Raw genomic sequence first — 17,785 nt, forward strand, 5'->3', positions numbered from 1 at the left:
CTTTTCATTAGCATATCGATGGTCAAAGACAGTTTTCAACTGTGTACTAACTAGTAATAGGGCGTTTGAATAAATTATCTCTACCCAGAATGCATCACATAACATTTTGACATTGATTTTTGTTTATTTTGATAGCAATCTCTCTCAAATCCCGTTTTAATCACAGTTTGAAGTACAGATACAACGTGATCGCCTTTCTATATAACGGGTTACCCACTTGTCTAGTAATGGACTTCTTGAAATAACAATAACGCAACTAAATTATATATTTATATATTTATATATTTTTACCCACATCATATACCAGATTTTGACATTGAATGTCTTCATGGATACTCGAGCCCCAAGAATTTGATAATCTAAAACCTTTTATAAAGTTTAACGTCGATGAGCCACAGTGAATTGTTAACTGTGTAGCAAATATTGGTATGGTACATTAAGATTTTTTTCACAAAGACAGCATTTGTTGAATGCAATTTGTTTTATTAGTTTTTAATACACTTAATAAGATACCCGTTTCTAAATAATAGATGCAGAAAGAAAAAATGTCACTAAATACCGAAAACACTGTTTGTTGCGACTAATGTTTTTAGTATACATAATCCGATATAAAACAAATGTAAAAGGAGAATTTCGGACAGTATAAGCTGGACTATCAGGTACATTTCTAGAACAGATAACGTTAGTCAATCAATTGACTTTTCAGTTCACAAAATATCGAGAAGTGTAACAAACTAATTACATGAACCGGTACTCAATGTTATATCATCAATTGCAATATCACCTCTATTCCACCTACTTCCTTTCGTAGCCTCAAACTCAATCTGAAACAAAATGTCAATGTAGAAAATACTATTGCGAGAATTTGTTTTAGGTTTACAAGTATTTGATAAAATTGCAAATCACACTTTATGTTCTTTTGAATAAGTTAAAATACATTTTATGTTATATATTTTTTGTCGCACATATAAGTCATTCACGTGTTTTAAATGTTTTAGTTAGTAGCTGCAATTGATATTTTACATTCTGATTAGTTTGAAATGTATTTGCGTACTTTATGTGGAAAAAGATAGAATTGTGACATATTCACAATTTAACCTGGTTTTAATTGACACAAATTTAAAATTGAAGAGTCCAATTTTATTTATCATACGATAAAATCGTTTAGAAATTTTGTTCCAATATATGGCTACATTAAGAAAGTAACCATAGTGTACAAAGTAAGGAATATAATAATTACTCTTAGTTTCGTTTGATAAGTAACTGTTTGAGCTTTTGATAAGAAAGTTTCCGTTTTAATGTTTCCTTGGAGTTTTGTATTTTTGTTATTTTATCTCTTAATTACATGCTGTGCGTACAATTAAATATGTTGCATGCGTTAAGGATAAATCGTGTTAAACAAAATCTCGTCTTTCATACATTCACCCCATTATGCAGGTTACACGTGTCATCAACGAAGGTATATAGACAGTTTATAGTCATTAGTGTTACTATTAAAACTTTGTTACCAGCTACAACATGCCCACATCCGAAAAGCATTGGTGTGATAACTCTGAAGCTATTGCATGGAAATTGCTATATTCTAATCAATCAAACACCATATAATAACAATTCTGACGAACAAAAGTAGAAATCATCAACATAGAGCTTGACATCCATTGTAATATACGAAACAATATATAACAGCGCATTTAAGAGCAATGTGTCAACGGTTAGAAAGTGATCACATGCAGCTGCTTGTCCGTCTGTTAAGCAACGTGTTCCCTACTTAGTACCCGAATCTTCGGCCAAGAGGGAGTCCTATGTCAGAAGCCTTAGATAATAATTTCATGCCCGTACTAACTTGAAAATAATGTTATTTACGAGTTTTATGTTTTTTGGCAGTGTAATATAAAAATGTTTTGAATTTATGCGTTATCAACTCTTTGTAAACAATATCTCTCTTCTCAACTATATCCTGTGGTGAGCAAGGGTAACAGATTAAATAATAGAACAGAATAGGTTCTCCTTCATCATTCTTTTTTTTTTCTCGTTAAATGTCCTATGTTCATTTTTTATTTTCGCTTAGATATTCGATACTTGGACCCTTTTTTTAATCGCTCAAATATTCTTTCATTTTGCACAAATGTCCATTACTGTAAATAAGATACAGAAGGCACAAACCAATTGCTATCAAATTACAATAAACAACGGCAGTGCAAAAAGTAACAATCATTATGAAGCCATAGATATGGCAATATATAGAGCAAGCCTGCTAAAAACCAACTGAGTGATTTTAGATTTAAATGGGAGAAACATTTGATTCCGATGAAGTTCTAATATCTTGAGTACATCTAGAGTACATTTTCCATAATATACTGATATAGTTTTTGAAAATTGGTAGTTGATTTATATTAGAATAAGAATTATCACTGTGGGAAATTTTTTTTCTAGCATATATAGTCCCAATATTTTCTAACAGTCAAATCAAAATGAATCAGTTTCTCCCTCTAAAATATGATACTTCATAGTAATTTCAGAAGTCAAAGGTCATAGATAAAGATTTATTTAAGGCCAGTTTATAAAAGTATAATCCCACGCAACCTCAGTGAAACTTTACAAATGGACAAATGTGTATTTAAAGTTAACTGTGGTAGGAAATATGTGAAGGAAGAGTTAATATTCTGATTATATACTTACAACAATGCCTGACTGTATATTACCAGTTATATTCACACTAGCTTTTATCCATTGATTTCCTTGATTTCCGGACCGAGTCCAAAGATTGGACCACCAGCCCGAGTTGCGTTTTTGTGAGTACACTGCTAGATATCCGATATGTTGCCCATACATGTGATAAAAAAATCTGAGGCAATACGAAGAGGCTGAAATAATCACAATAATTATTCGACAAGTGAGATATGTAATTTATTATCAAAACAATTGAAATGTGAAGTTTATATAAATGAACAGGGAAATCAAAAAACCTTTGAGAGCAACTCACATACCCCACTGCCCTACATTGTCACTGAGCAAACAAAATCTCACAAAATGCTTCAGTCCAAAGACGCACAACTGCCAAATGGTTCAACTGATAACAATTTCTTGTAAATATACTTATCTGTATATTATTCCCTAATTGACTACAAAGCTTAAATTTGTTGTTAAGATTTTAATTACTAATCATTTTCATAGGTATTCATTATATTTGACCAATAAACTCAGAATGAATTGTTGCAAAAACATAACTGTCCTATTTATGGCTTTTGGTAATATTAAAGTATACACTAAAACTAAATATATGTAAAATGTGTAAGACAAAATGATTAGATAATGCCAAATCTGTTGTATACAGCATAAAACAAATCATTGGTTTATAAAACATAAAGACTATTGCATTTTTATATAGTGGCACCTCTGACCATTAAGTAATTACAATGGCACAAAAGTATCACAATTGACAACACAGTTCAATTTTAATATCCAAATTAAATTACATAATGACGGCGTGCACAAAGTTGACGGCAACTGTAAAATGTGCTTTTAAAAAGTGTTTTATTCAACCTTGTTTAAAATATCTTAAAACATGAAGGGTTTTTGAATGATAAAATAATATGTGTTAGCCATTAAAATCCACATTATTAGTAAGGTTATCAAAATTCAATATATAAAGTATTAAACAAACGTAGAGAAAACGGCAAAAATTTGTGTAACTTGTAACATTAGATAAGCGTTAAAATAGATTTTTTGACATAAAATTTATACAAATTCAACATATTTACAAGCATTATCGTATGATAGAATTTTTCGGAGTCCGACAATGACGATATACGAAATTTACCCCCCGCCCCCCCCAAAAAAAAAAAATCAAAAATAGCAATGAATGAGTTTGGAACGTAGTTCGCTATGTGTAATAAGTAGTAATTTGTGGAAGGATTAATATTCGAAAATGGAAACATCGCCAAGAAAAAATATGTAATTTCTATTTTTTTATTACAAAATAACTTGATATTCCAAATGTGCATATCAAGAGGTTTAAAAAAATCTGCAAAATATGAATGATTCGATAGTCGAGGCTGAACACCTGATTTCTTTAAATGTCCAGCTAGTATGTTACAGTTTAAAGAAATGACGTTTGAAAGCTATTTTCTGAGTAGGGCCCACGGAATAGTCGCTTTTTATTTCCATTACACTGCCCTTAGCATATATTTTTTTAGATTTCCAAAATATGCATTTGCTGTGCTTTGTTGTTTGAAAAAATATGAAATATGTTGAACGTTTATGTTTAAAATCATGTTATAAACTAAGTGTCCAGTGTGTTTGTTACGCTTACGTTTAATTGGGCGAAATTCCGACGTCGTAAATGATTTTATTAGTTTGAAGACGTTACGTTTGTGGACTCAGCTTTATGCACGCCGTCAATATTAATAACTAATATGTCAATAGTGTTACTAAATAGTGTCATTGCTGTTATCAGAATGCACGAGTTTGTGTGAAACATTGGTATAGGTAAAACATTGAATTGTTAAAACATTGTTAAAAGTATTGTATTTTTATAAGATATTTCAGTTGTTTAACATGAAAATAACACACAAAAAATAGCTTATTGTCATGATATATTTAGTGGTGTTACTAAACTGGTCAATGATATTACTTTATAGAAGTAATCTCACGATTGACAGTAACACTTATGACGTACAGGTGTAATTTTGGATTTAGTTGCATGATAAATTCCCTCTTTACCTATTTTATATGTTGTTCATTGGGAATGTTTCTACAACCAATATATTTTCATAATTCAAAGTTTAGGAAATCTTTCGGAAAATGATTTTTTATAAGAATACACCATGGACACTAATTTCATTGACGATACAGCTTTTACTTACTTATAAAGATTTGTTCACTGCTTTCCAACATAGTGGGTTTTTTTGTCATTTGTATCACATGCACAAATGTTAAATTGCTACTCTACTGTATTCATATGGCACTTAAGACAACATGAAAGCTAGTTACAAGAAAACAATAGTGCAGTTGTATACAAATACCAAAAATACTCATATAATTCAATGTAAAGTTTTTACATATATAAGTGAATGTCTTTAATACTTACAGAACAGGTTAGTATTTGATGAGCTCAAAAAGGCCACAAAGCCCTGTCCTTGACCATTTACCTCAATATAGGCATATTGGTTACCATTGTGTGCAGCCGAAGGACCAGTGTTTGTGGTAGATGTTGATCCCTGCAATGACATTTATAATATGAAAAATAAAATTGTGTTTGTTGTCATGTTTTACAGTTCCCTCTTTGATGTGTCGTCACACGATTATTTGTACAACACAATGATACATTTCAGCGACTGATACTTTGTTAGACATTTGAAATCATTTCATTGATTACTATAACACAATACTTTGTTTGACAAGAAAATATTACCGTGATTGCTATAACACAATGCTTTGTTCGACAAGAAAATATTACAGTGATTGCTATAACACAATACTTTGTTCGACAAGAACATATTTCAGTGATTGTTATACCACAATGCTTCAATTTTGGATGTAACGCGTCTTCTGATTGGCTGACGTTGTTATGTCCAGTGTGTGTGGTAGATGTTGAGCCCTGTATTGCAATGACATTTATAATATGAAAAATAAAATTATTTTTGTTGGTTGTCATGTTTTACTTTTATGTGTCGTTCACACGATTATTTGTAAATCACAAATCGTCAGTCAATCAGAAGACTCGTTGCATCCAAAATTAAATTATATGTAGATAAATATTTATTATTCATTTGCTTCTAAATAAAACTTACTGATTGATTTAAAGTCCAGTCGAAGTCGTCGCCATTAGTATTTTCGAATGCACATGCTTGTCCTTGTTCAAATCCACATTCAATAACTGAAAAAGAGAAAAAAGGCAGACATAAAGTCTTCCCTTCCCAAGTACTTAACTGTTTGACACCGAATGCTTAGCTCAATCAACAAGAAACATTTTTACACTTGCTTTTAATATTTCCTTCTTTTTAAATGAATGGAAAGCAGATGAGATCAACTCGTTGCTACATTTCTTTTTTTTTTAATCGAACTAACCATTATCTCCTTGCAAAGATTTATGTATCTCCAATTAACTGAATATGAAATACTCCGTGAAAGAGGAAAAAAAGGATGCATACACTATATGTGAACCATCCTTCAAAATGTCTTATGGTATGATTGAGAAGGGGTATACAAGAATATTATACACCTATTAACTGGGTGTGAGGGTAATTGCAAGTTTGTTGTCCCTGAGATACAAACTTTTGCTCAAGGCAAAGTCGAGAGCAATAGTTGGTATGCGAAGGGACAACAAACTTGCTATTACCCGCACACCCAGTCATTATGTGTTTTATTATACTGGTAAACACAGTCATTAAGTGTTTTTATATACCAAATTAACTAATTTTCTAAAAGTGTACATATATCATCTGAACGAAAAGACAAAAATGTCACATAACTTGACATGCATAAGATGAACTATACGTTTTGTTTTATAGTTCTTCCTGTATTTGTTAATATTTCATTAATAGCAATCAAGACTAGAAATACTTGTTATATGTTAAATTTTCCGTGCATATGATAAAAGCTAAAGTACACCAAACGCAAATTCACTTTTTATAATATTATGAATAAGGTACTATATTTAAGATCTTGAAAAAATGCGCGCGAAAATTTTCTCTCTTTTATAATTGCTTCTTGTAAGTGAAATTACAATCGACACAAACAGATTATACCGTTTACGTTGTCAAGCAAAAGAGTCAATGACATCATTATTGTCCAATAAAAAATAAGCACGAAAAAGTACAGAAAAGATGATTATGAAACTATTAACCGGAGTAATAGTCTTTGAAACTATTGACTGGCAAAAATAGTCTGTGGGAGGAAATAGCACAATTATTTCATTATTTTTTATATAGATTAAATGTTAAGTAAGATAATAATAATCTGCTTCCACATTTCCGTCGATGCCTTTTCTTTATACCTATGTTTGTTGAAGGAACTATTGTCGTTGTGGTCGGTGTAGTTGTTGTAGTCGGAGTAGTTGTTGTGGTCGGAGTAGTTGTTATGGTCGGAGTAGTTGTAGTGGTTGGAGTGGTTGTTGTGGTGGATGTAGTTGTAGTTGTGGAAGTAGATGTTGTGGTCGGAGTTGTTGTCATGGTCGGAGTGGTTGTTGTGGTCGGAGTTGTTGTCGTGGTTAGAGTAGTTGTTGTAGTCGGAGTAGTTGTTGTAGTCGGAGTAGTTGTTGTGGTCGGAGTTGTTGTTGTAGTTGGTGTAGTTGTTGTGGTCGGAGTTGTTGTTGTGGTTGGAGTAGTTGTTGTAGTCGAAGTAGTTGTTGTGGTCGGAGTTGTTGTTGTAGTTGGTGTAGTTGTTGTGGTCGGAGTTGTTGTTGTGGTTGGAGTAGTTGTTATAGTCGAAGTAGATGTTGTGGTCGGAGTAGTTGTTGTGGTCGGAGGAGTTGTTGTGGTCGGAGTTGTTGTGGTTGGAGTAGTTGTTGTAGTCGGAGTAGTTGTTGTGGTCGAAGTTGTTGTTGTGGATGGTGTAGTTGTTATAGTCGGAGTGGTTGTGGTCGGAGTAGTTGTTGTGGTCGGAGGTGTTGTTGTGGTCAGAGTTGTTGTCGTTGGAGTAGTTGTTGTAGTCGGAGTAGTTGTTGTGGTCGGAGTTGTTGTTGTGGTTGGTGTAGTTGTTATAGTCGGAGTAGTTGTTGTAGTCGGAGTGGTTGTGGTTGGAGTAGTTGTTGTGGTCGGAGTAGTTGTAGTGGTCGGAGTGGTTGTTTTGGTCGGAGTAGTTGTAGTGGTCGGAGTAGTTGTTGTAGTTGGAGTAGTTGTTGTAGTACGAGTAGTTGTTGTGGTCGGAGTAGTTGTTGTAGTCGGAGTTGTTGTTGTGGTCGGAGTAGTTGTAGTGGTTGGAGTAGTTGTTGCAGTCGGAGTAGTTGTTGTAGTCGGAGTGGTCGTTGTGGTCGGAGTAGTTGTTGTGGTCGGAGTTTTTTTTGTGGTCGGAGTAGTTGTTGTAGTCGGAGTAGTTGTTGTACTCGGAGTTGTTGTTTTGGTCGGGGAAGTTGTTGTGGTCGGAGTAGTTGTAGTAGTCGGAGTAGTTGTTGTACTCGGAGTAGTTGTGGTAGTCGGAAATGTTGTTGTGGTCGGAGTAGTTGTTGTGATTGGTGCAGTCGGAGCGGGTGTTGACAAAGGACTCTCTGTAAAACAGTCAAGTGATATTAGAAATGTTATTTATTTTCAAAATAAAATCGGAACGATGAATTTAAAGAAAATACCAAATAAGCAAAAGAAAAGAAACGTTCTTTCTTAATTTTTTTTGTTTCTATTTTAGGAAAATTTCTATTATAAACTTTAACTTTAGTAAGTAGTCGACTAACAATTTCGGTCATTCTAATTGATTGGTAGATTTTGTGTTGCTGGTATTTTTTTCTTTTCAAAATATCTATCTATATATTATAGCTTTAAAAATAAAAATTGAACGTTGAATTATTTGTGGATCTTGTCTGGCCCTTTTTTATTTTCCATGTTAATGTCATTCTGTTATAATTTTCGAGATAAAAGTCACCAAAAAAAATCGGAATCATTCTTGTTTATTTCTACAAATAGTCGTCTGACTGTTGATCTCATCATTGTGAACAGATTTTCTTTTTTTGTCAGAGTTTTTCACGTTTTGAAAGACGAACGTTGCATATTACCCCCATTTTTAGCCATGTGCCATGCTTGTTTGAAAGCGTGGTCATAAGACACATTTTTTCAAATCTAAATACCCAATGATGGTTGTGGTTAAGTTTGGTTAAATTTAGTCCAATAGTTTTAGAGGAGATGATCTTTGTTAAAATTAACAGACGACCAACGATTATTTAGGAAAAGTGATGACGAAAACTCACACTGGCCCTTCGGTTCAGGCGAGCTTAAAATGTAAAAAAAATGCAGGTAAAAAATAATTTTATTTTATAAAACACACTTTTTCACATGACCACTTTTCTCTTGATTTATATACGCCAGATGAGCTTTCAAAATGATAGTTTGGTCCTTTTTGTAATAACGAAGTCATACTAACCACAGGTACCAGGAACTAAATATATACCATCTATAGCCATATCTGACATCCAACCAGGCCCTGAGGTTCCGTTAATTGTAAGCTGTAAGGATAAATAATTATGTACTATACTTTAACAATGGCTGTGCTATCGAGTCTTTAAGCACAAGAAGGAAAGGCAAAACCTCTTAATGCATAAAATAATAGGAACTTCAATAAGCTTGAATCGCTGATTTAGGAAGCAATATACAACATTTAAATCTTGAACAGCATTTGCATATTGTGATCACTTAGTGAGGTTGTTACAAGGTATGTTCCTCTCAGAACATTAAATTTTTTTTAGGAAACACACACAGCTTTGGGGATTCAATCGACACTATGAGGCTTTACTGATTATTTGAAGATATGATCGTATAAATATTTTTTTGCTATTCAAAGTCTCATTATTTCTTTTGACATAATCAGCTATTTCAAAGGGTCCATTGATGACTGTGTTCCTTTAACTTGTTGGTGTAAATCTTGTCTTGCTTATCATATAGGTATTCGGATGATGCAACATGTATTATTGCTGCTACATGTGCCAACCAAACAGTAGGAAGTATACTTCCACTAGATCGATGCTTATGCTGTGCATCTTTTATAATTAGAATTAAAAAAGAATTCATTAAACAGTGTTGACAGTCTTGTTTATAAGTTATATTCATCATATCTACACGAATCTCTGAAGACCGTGGGATCAGGTTCAGATTTGAATTGGATTTAGAAAACATTTATATAGTTTCAAGTTTGTCTATCAACAATAATTCATGTGTAAAAAGTAATCTTGGCCATTAAAATGAGTGACGAGTTCAGTACTTTTCGACTGAATTTCAGTATGTTAAATTGTGATGCTGTTTTACTATGGCGAACGCACGTCTCTGTGTGAATATCTCAAGTCAACAGCCTTTGTTTGAATTCAGCCTCTTGTTTTTGCTTTAAATTGTTTTTCATTGTTATCCAAGAACTTTCTATATAATTCCCTCCAGTATAACCTTAATTTAGTCATAATAAAAGGTCATACGACGACATGCTGTTATTTCAGACCTTTCTTATCTGTCGACGTTTATTGGATAGTTGCCTCAGAAGCAGTTATATACCATATCTTCTTATTATCATATTAATGAGTAACATATCTTTTAAATTGAGAGCGAAGTAAAATTTACGTACCTTCAAATTATCTACAGCTGGTATGTTTATTTTTTCTTGTATCCATTCTTTGTCCTGATTACCCGATCGGGTAAACAATAACGTTTCTTCTCCAGTACCATCTGTCATAGTAATCGTTAGTATCCCCATATGTACTGCATAATAACTGCGCATGTGATACCAGAAAGTTAAACATCGCTCGACCTCTATCAAGCAAAAAAGTCAAAAAGTGCATTGTGAGTAATATTGATGCAAACGAATTAAAAGTTAAATGTATCCTTTCTAATAAATTCCTAAGATTCTTGGAAATAATATTAATACATAAACAATCATCTTTAGTTCTCGCACTATTCAACCAATTTCGAACGGATTAATATTATTTGTATTCCTTGTTAAAAGAATTTAACACTTATTGCCAAATCAATATTAAATTTTAAATAAACTTCTTTATTCTAAGACTGCCTTTTTTATTACATAACCTAGAATGAAAATGTTTGATTTGTTTTGTCTATGGTTGTTCCTTATAAAGAAAATTATAAGATGAAAATGAGTAGCAAATGTGGCAAAATACTTTTGTTTTGCTTTACTCAAAGGGTTAAGAGCTCAACAATATCTTTCAACAGCATTTATCCTTCAGATTTTTACCACGAGCAACCCGTGTTTCTCTTATCATCAACTTGTTAATTCTGGTACTTTTGATTACTATTTATAGACGAGGAGTCAATTTTAACAAAATACTTACGCCTAAAATTGGTCTTAAGACATGAAGAAATCATTATACTTACGATAAATCTTAGTCGTAAGATATGTTGTGAAACCGACTCCAGACCTCATACGCGAGATTAGAACAAAGCTAGCATTAGTATATTTTTCAATTAATGTTCTCCTGTAAAGTCGATTTTCTATCATTTTAAAAAATCTGGTAACTTTGATCACATCCATCCAATTGGATTTGAAATAAAGGACATTACAGATATATTCATTGTTTTATATATTGACCTACACCTAAAGATTTACAATGGTGATTGATTGGCGATACAGATATTTTATAACGGCTATTCAAATCATGATGGCGTCAGTATAACTTTAGCCGAAAAGTTTAACCTTGGTTAAATAGCTGTAGTGTTATCCCTGCAATATTGCATTAACAAGGGAATAACTCCTGGTAAAGGTGATGTAGAAATGTTGCTACATTAAACTGTTCACAATGGAGCGCCACTTATGTTCTCAATCGATCACTTTGGTAAATCTTTAGGTGTAGGTCAATATTTGTGTGATGTCCTTTTAACGTCCTTTTTGGTCATATAGCCCGCTCTTCAATTGTTTTGATTTTTATACGCTGGATTTCATGACATTCATAAAATTCATTATGTGTTATTTTCCATTTAAAAGTCAACATAATCAATTTTAATATTTTATCGGTTTGTCCGTGTCCTTAGTCTTGTTAGTAGATACAATTGGAACTTCCAAAGCGTTGTGGATTTATTGAAGGATGAACCGCCTGTCTACGTGACCAATCTTATTATCATAATTTGAGTGTCATTACCATATAGTATACATTGAAAGAAAACAGTTTTATCATACGTTGACATATATATATAGGAAGTTAAAAAAGTATTCTACCTGTCAAATAACAATTGAGCAAAGAAAAAAATCAAAGTATTTAGAGCTCTCACTTGGAAAAGATATCTCAGTAGACATAACTGCATCATCGCCCGGTCTCCTTACTGGAAAAGTCTTTGTATATAAATATACAAATCCTTCTTTTGCACCACCAGGACCAGTCACGCCCGTTATTCCACTATATGTATAATATTCAGTTGGACCCTGAAGAAAAGTGGAGTGTTTTAGACTAAGGAACAACCACGGTTGTGAAAAGAATAAAATTACTTTCAACGAAGTGAATTCGAACTCCACATTTCACTTAATTACTCGAAATGTCTGTTTCATAAAGCCAGGTACCTATAAGTAAAACTTGCATCTGGAGTTCTTTAATTGTGCATAAACAGCAACAAAGATTTTTTAAATAGCATTTACAGAATGGGTGAATTGAAAATTGGCATTGAACCATGCATTCGACCACACAATGGACAGTAGCATCACTGTTGACTGTATAACACTGTTTATGTTGATATATAAACTCATCATAAATACAAGCTCAATATATGTAATACATTCAAGACATTTAATAGGCCTTACCTGACCAGTACTAGCTTCGTATACGTCGACCTTTGATGTGACCTCAGTTGGTAATCAATTGATCATGACTCATATTTAGTTTGTTTAATTTCACTTGAAAAAGATTGATTCTTTTCCAATTAAGACGAGATAATAAAATTAACGGTACCAATTTTCTTGCACCAGATGCGCATTTCGACAATACATGTCTCTTCAGTGATGCTCGTGGCCAAAATATTTGAAATCCAAAGCTTATATAAAAGATATGAACACGATATTATACATATTTTCTATGATACGAAATAAGCCCAAAAAAAAAATTAGAACAACAACATAGTCAGAACTATGATTCCATGTTCGTCTATTTTGTGTCTAGATCTATATCTCATATCGGAGAAACATGTCCAACGGTTTTCGGAGTTCATGTCGATTGTTAATTAGACAGCGTACAATCCCAAAATTCGCAGAAATTGTTGATATCATCCTTGCATTGTTTATCGTTTTCTCTGAAACTCTTGTAAACTTTTTAAGGATGTTGAAATTTAAAGTTGAAGGTTAACGTGTATTCGGCAGCTAATAACGCTTTAAAACTGGTTTGCTGCACTTTTAAATCAATGAAAGCAATTCAAAGATCAATAAAATAATCCAACCACATAAGTCTTAGTAAACATCTAAATAGTGTTAATGTTCAGGTTTAAATTATATGAATGCAAGAAAATGGTGCACAACCTGATCAAGTAAGTGGTCATCCTTTTTTTAATCTGATCTGTGCAAGTCTTATTCAATGTTTTCAGTTTATTACGTATGTCTAGTCTCAATTAGAAAATAAGGGTCTGAATAACCTTGGTTAAATAGCTGTAGTGTTATGCTTTTATAATACTACACGAATCTCTGAAGACCGTGAGGCTGAATTCAAACAAAGGCTGAATTCAAACAAAGGCTGTTGATCAATTGATTACCTGATTTGTTTTAACAGCTTAACAGTTTTTGACTGTACAAAGTCATGGTCTCTAAATCACGTGGTGTTCGTTGTTCTTTGTTTTTATTTGTCTGCCTTTTTCCACCGAGGATGTCGGTAGTTAGTTGTTGTTGTAGTAGGTCTATAAACCATGTGCTGTTCGCGTTTCTTTGCCTTTATTTGTCTATCTTTTTCCAACGAGGATATCGGTAGTTGGTTGTTGCTGTATTCTGTTGTAACTGCTGCTAGTTTTACAATGTTTAGCTATCCTACGATAAACGTATTGCCTATCTTTTTGGAGGGAATTATTGAAGTAATGTTCGATTGTGTTTTTAAACGTCAAAGCCTTTAATTCGTATAAATTAACAACAATTTTATAAACAGTACTGATATATTTACTCACTGATCGTTTGCCCCAGTTAAATTTATCATTAGTTGATTGAACAAACATACAGTAATGATCAATCTCTGCAGTACATTCGAATATTGAATACACTGTAAAACAAAATAAAAACATAAATCTAGACCGAAAGATAAAATTTGCTAAACACGTCTTATTTTGAAATAGAAGAAATACAATAATTTAAAGGTAGGACATGTTTAAAAGTATATCCCATATGTCATTATATGCAATAGACGAGCATGGGTGTTGGAATAAACGGACTAACATGAACCCGAAACTGAGTAATGTCTTGAATATTGAATTTAAAAAAAAACAACCATCTGCATTGCAAGCAAAACTGGTCATCAACACCGGTTTCTGGAATTCAAACCCACGGTCCATACTGGGAAGTACGCACCATTGACAAAACTTGACGTAAAGACTCGTGGATCTACGACAACGCTTCTACATCTTCTTCCCGTTTACTAGTCGAACTCTACAATGGAGTGTAAATGACTCGAGCGCATCTCAAACAGACAGGTGGCCACTCTTCAGGCCAAAGGTAAAAGTCAAGGGAAACTGGGTGGTATTTATAATAAAATTATAAACTAATTAACAAATATATATGTTACAGGGAATTTGTAAAATCAGGGATTTTGTAAAATACTGGACTATTTTTGCACTGGTTGTCATGTGGTGTTTTTCGTTGTTGTTTTGCATTTTGTTATTTTATTTGTTTGTGCTGTTCTCTGTGATGAATATTCTTGCGTGTGTTTGTATTGTTTAACTGTCACGCAGTATTGTCATTTCAGCTATATGTTTTAAAATTGTCGTAAAGCGAACGGTTTTGCTAGCCATTAGATCAGGTTCAACCATCAGTTTTCCTCTAAAACGGCCTGTACCAAGTCAGATGAATGGTAGTTGTTATCAAAAAGCTAGTTGCGATGTACGATGGCGTTTGTTTTTGTTGCACTTTCGTGTTTTTAATGTTCTTTTATTATCTTCTAATAGTTTATACGTTTCCCGCGGTGATGGTTTGTAACCATGTTTTCTGTTCACCGATTTATGACCTTTCAACACCGGTATACTAATGTTGTCTTTTTGTATCTTGCTGTCTTTTCACAATGTGCCTGGGGCTTCATAGCCACTATGAACAAAGCGAGCTGTTCGTCTTTGTACATGATCTATGTCGTGTATGATCGGTGAGAGTCCCATACCGGGGAAACATATTCCAGTGTTGGTCTTACTAAAATAGAGAAGGCTTTTGTTGTTGGAGTACATTACACAGGTTTCTCTGTAAGAAGCAAAACGTGTTTTGAAGACTTTCTTGTTGATGTGGTGGAACCAGATGAGGTCTTTGCTGATGGTGAGTCCAAGATACTTTCCAATTCCTTCCTTTAATCTTTGATTTTGACAACACCGAAAGAGACTTTAGTATACGTATTATGAGCAACATAAATTGTACATAGCGTTTAGCATGATGTGCTTATTCTTTCACAAAAGGCACCTAAAATCCAGTTTTAGGGATTTCGTGTTGCTTAGTTTTATATGTTGTGTCTAGTGTAATTGTCCGTCTCTCGTCGTCTTTCTTCGTCTTTCTTTTTTTTTGTCTAATTATTGCCAGTTACTTGTCTCAAGAGTCTTATATATAGCATTAGTATTAGTATCTTCTGCATTTTTTTTTCATATACCTCATAACATTGAAGGTTAATCCATACAGCGTTTCGGACACACGAAATTAATTGGATTTCTATTTTCCGCCTCTTTTGTGTTTAACAAATGTATGGGGAGATATATCATACAAAGGAGAAGGTCCGGTAGGACCCCTTTTTGGCCCCAAAATATAACAGTTTTACAAAATTGTTAAAATGTAAACTTTTAGTTATTTATTGGACAGTTGAATGCTTCTGCTACATAAATATGGGCTGTTTTTGACCATACAATGCACATATATCGGGTTGTAGCACCATTAAGTCATGCTAAATTACTGAAATCTTCAAAATTCTAGCATTTTAGGTAAATTTTAGACGGTTTCCGTGTAAAACGAAAGTGGCCGCATTCGTGTTCATCCTTAATATTGAAATGTAAGTTGTATTTTGTGATAATGCATAACATATATAAAGGTTGTGGATGAACACGGATGCGGCCACTTTCATTTTTAACAAAAACTATCTGTAAAGTGACATTTTTCAGCATATTTGGTAGATTTTTCATATTTAAGCTTGAATCGGATCGTTTTTAATGACTAAATCAGTTAAAATCTTTCACATTAACTAATTGAATCAAGTGAAATAGACACTTAAATGTTAAAAAAGCGGTCAAAATCTTTCGTCAGATGAAACTGAAATTTGAGGCCAAAATGAGTCCTTACCGGACCTACTCCTTTTCTAATAGTAGTAATCCTGTTCCCTTTTCATGAATGTGACTTACCGAATAAGACTTTTCACCGGCTTTGTAATAATATGAGAAACACGACGTGTGCAACATGTGAAGCAGGATCTGCTTACTTTTCCGGAGAACCTGAAATCAACCCAAGTTTTTGGTGGGGTTTGTGTTGTTGTTGTACTCCTATTTATGACACTTTGTTCACGCATCTTAGTCAAAATAATGTAATTTGACGCGACTGTCGTACACATGAGAGGTTTAGCTCTACTAAACCAGGTTCAAGCCATCATTTTCTACATTTGAGAATGCCTGTACTAAGTCAGGAATATGACAGCTGTCCATTCATTTGATGTGTTTTATCATTTGATCTTCCGTTTTGAATTTTCCTCGGAGGTCATTTTTGTTGTTATTCTACTTTTAAGGTGATTATATCGTCCATTGATTAACAATAAAAGAATATTAAAGCAATTAACATATCAATAACTAAATAAAAAGAAAATAGCCTAATAACAATCTAACTGCTGCATTTAAAAATAAGTGATCTCATGGAATAATATAACGTTTTTTGTTTTACTTCGCAGAAAAAGATGGTTCTTATAAAATATAAAGTTAACGCTTTCAAGAAAACAAAAATGTCATATTTAATATGTGAAATATCGCTAATATTTGTCTGGAAATCAAAATAATTAAATGCAATAATACGATATTAAATTTATAATGACTTTGTATAGAAAACAGTTGTATGTTGGTTTTTTTCATACCTGAGGGTACGTCGCAGTTAGTTCCAAAAAATCCCTGGTTGCATGTACAGGTATAGCTGTTTGAGTTCATTGGACTGTAACACGAGCCATGAACACACGGATTATTCTCACATCCTATGAATAATTATAATAAAATTTATAAATATCTGTGATCATTGTAACGAGTGTTTAAAAACATGACTGCTGGATATTTATATTAACAAATTGGGAACATATAGTTGGACCCCCTTTTTTCCTGGGTTGGGAACCCCTTAAAATGGCTGGATCCGCCCCTGATAGATTTGAAGGCAACTTAAATATAAATTCAATAACAATATAAATGAATCAAAAGAATGAATTTTCTACTTCATTAGTGAGTGGAATGTTATGAAAAAATGGATTTTGTCTTGTTATTGTATATATTAAGACACACTTAATATTTTTTTTAAAATTCATGCTCGTCTCTGCAATTAAGTGTTGATCGCGATTAATAAAACACGTGTTACTATATGATCCAATCGCAGCCTACCGTCCAAAATTGAGGACAAAAGTTGAATGATTTTCTTCAAGAGTTGCTGCTTATTTGGACATATTCCACGAACACTTTTTATTTATAGGATCAATCGTGAATTGGTGAGTTGATAGGGATTTTATCTTTTAATGAGATTTGATTTTTATTTAAATATGTCCTGTCTTTTTGAATTGAAATATAAACGTCGGTATCATCATTTTTTTACTTTTAGCATTGTTCAAAATACTATTCATGTCCATGTATTAAAGAAAATACGTTTATTTACCGATTATTTTGCTCCATAAAAAAGGGGGGGGCGGTATGTTCTTTTCTGAATACCTTTACAACGCCATCACCTAATATATATATATTTTTTTAAATAGCAATATTATATATAT

General features: G+C 32.9%; 1 protein-coding gene across 2 annotated transcripts in view; it reads right to left on the reverse strand.

Annotated features, from left to right (window-relative positions):
- Positions 1 to 266: 266 nt before the first annotated feature.
- LOC139513017 (zinc metalloproteinase dpy-31-like) overlaps positions 267 to 17,785 on the reverse strand; it is a 49,831-nt gene continuing 32,312 nt past the window's right edge. The window contains exons 15-24 of one of the 2 annotated variants that reach the window (XM_071301078.1): positions 16,898 to 17,011; positions 13,773 to 13,864; positions 11,910 to 12,060; positions 10,255 to 10,439; positions 9,070 to 9,151; positions 6,998 to 8,206; positions 5,793 to 5,878; positions 5,090 to 5,219; positions 2,680 to 2,864; positions 267 to 824 (exon numbers count right to left, since the gene is read on the reverse strand). In XM_071301078.1, coding sequence (XP_071157179.1) covers positions 735 to 824; positions 2,680 to 2,864; positions 5,090 to 5,219; positions 5,793 to 5,878; positions 6,998 to 8,206; positions 9,070 to 9,151; positions 10,255 to 10,439; positions 11,910 to 12,060; positions 13,773 to 13,864; positions 16,898 to 17,011 — 2,324 coding nt within the window. In that variant the 3' untranslated portion in view covers positions 267 to 734. The remainder of the gene's footprint in view (positions 825 to 2,679; positions 2,865 to 5,089; positions 5,220 to 5,792; positions 5,879 to 6,997; positions 8,207 to 9,069; positions 9,152 to 10,254; positions 10,440 to 11,909; positions 12,061 to 13,772; positions 13,865 to 16,897; positions 17,012 to 17,785) is intronic. The other variant, XM_071301079.1, reaches the window with a different exon arrangement.

This window comes from Mytilus edulis, chromosome 2, assembly GCF_963676685.1.
Source record: "Mytilus edulis chromosome 2, xbMytEdul2.2, whole genome shotgun sequence".
NCBI classification, from domain to species: Eukaryota; Metazoa; Mollusca; class Bivalvia; order Mytilida; family Mytilidae; genus Mytilus; species Mytilus edulis.